The sequence below is a fragment of the Corapipo altera genome, unplaced genomic scaffold (assembly GCF_003945725.1).
Source record: "Corapipo altera isolate COAL_440 unplaced genomic scaffold, ASM394572v1 41017, whole genome shotgun sequence".
Lineage (NCBI taxonomy): Eukaryota > Metazoa > Chordata > Aves > Passeriformes > Pipridae > Corapipo > Corapipo altera.
Window position 1 is genome coordinate 1 of NW_020890551.1, and position 1,637 is coordinate 1,637.

Consider the following 1,637-nt stretch of genomic DNA (forward strand, 5'->3'; position numbering starts at 1 on the left):
AACCCAACTCATCCAACTCAACTCAACCCAACTCATCCAACTCAACCCAACCCAACTCATCTCAACCCAACCACACTCATCCAACTCAACCCAACCCAACTCATCCCAACCCAACTCATCCCTCCCTCCCTCCCCGCCTTGCCGCCTCCGCGGTGCCGTTACCCGGTCCTGGCGAAGTTGCCCCAGTATCTCATGATGCGCCGGCTCAGCTCCTCCTCCTCGGCCGTGTAGTTGAGCCCGGGGTTGAGGGGCTGCCCGAAGACGAACTCGATCTCGTAGCCGTGCGGGACCCCCATCCAGGGCGGCCACAGCAGGTTGGAGGCGCGGTGGTCGAACAGGTAGGCGAAGACGGTGCCGCCGCGCTCGGCCCAGCGCTGGGCGAAGTGCATCAGGGGGCAAACCACGTTGTGGTCGCCCACGATGTCGTCCAGCGCCTCGCGGTTCTTCACGGGGTTGTCCTGGTCCAGCCAGTCCGTGTACTGCAGCACCACCGCCTCGGCCGCCAGCTCGTTGGCCTGGGGCACCCCCAGGCGCACCCCGCCCAGGAACTCCTCGCGGCTGATGAGGCTCTCGTTGTCCTTGCCGAAGCCCGGCACGCCGTACACCAGGAAATAGGTGCCCTCGTCCTGCACGGCGCCCAGCAGCACCTCGGCCTCGGCGCCGCCGGGGCCGCCCAGCAGCGCCTCGGGCGTGTCGGCCAAGAAGTCGCCGTCCACCACGGGCACGAAGGCGAAGCGGAACACGCCCTGCTGCGGCAGCACGGCCGCCTCGTGCTCCACCAGCCGCGGCGGCGGCGCGGCGCGCAGGCAGCCCAGCAGCTCCGTCTCGTTGGTCACCGCGCCGCCCGCGCCCGCCCCGGGGCAGCCCACCAGCCGGCCCAGCCTCGCCGCCCGGCGCCGGCCCTCGGCGGCGCCCACGGTGGCCCACGGCCCGTTGGGCGAGCCGCTCTGCAGCACGGCGCGCCGGAACAGGCCACGGCGGGCCCGCGACAGCAGGTGCAGCCCCACCGAGGCCGCGCCGGCGCTCTCGCCGAACGGGGTGACGGCGCCCGGGTCGCCCCCGAAGGCGGCGATGTTGGCCTGCACCCAGCGCAGCGCCAGCCGCTGGTCCAGCAGCCCCACGTTGCCGGGGGCCTCGGGGTGGCCCGGCAGCGCCAGGAAGCCCAGGGCGCCCACCCGGTAGTTCATGGAGACCACCAGCACCCCCTCGGCGGCGGCCAGGAAGCGCCCGTCGTAGACGTCCAGCGAGGCGGCCCCGCTGTAGAAGCCGCCGCCGTAGATCCAAACCAGCACCGGCGCCGGCGCCGGCGGGCGCGGCGAGGGCGCCCAGACGTTGAGGTAGAGGCAGTCCTCGCTCATCTCCCGGTTGGGGTTCCACATCTCGGAGCCGCCGAAGCCCGGGAACATGGTGTCCACCGGCTGGAAGCAGGCGTGGGGGTGGGCCGTGGCCTCCAGGACCCCCGGCCAGGGCCGGGCGGGGCGGGGGGGGGCGAAGCGCAGGGGTCCCAGGGGGGGTTCGGCGTAAGGGATCCCCAAGAAGGCGGCGGCGGCGAGCGGGGGGGGCCCGGCGGGGACGTGGAAGCCGCGCACGGGGCCCCCCTGGGTGGGGACCAGCAGCTCCTCGGCCTCGGGGGGGGG

At 73.2% G+C, this 1,637-nt stretch overlaps 1 protein-coding gene across 1 annotated transcript; it reads right to left on the reverse strand.

The window, feature by feature from the left end:
- Positions 1-129: 129 nt before the first annotated feature.
- Positions 130-1,631, reverse strand: ACHE (acetylcholinesterase (Cartwright blood group); the record flags this gene model as incomplete). Its single annotated transcript, XM_027633563.1, has 1 exon — positions 130-1,631. A coding segment is annotated over one exon (1,473 nt), but the record flags the coding sequence as incomplete, so codon positions are not given.
- Between the last annotated feature and the right edge of the window lie 6 nt (positions 1,632-1,637).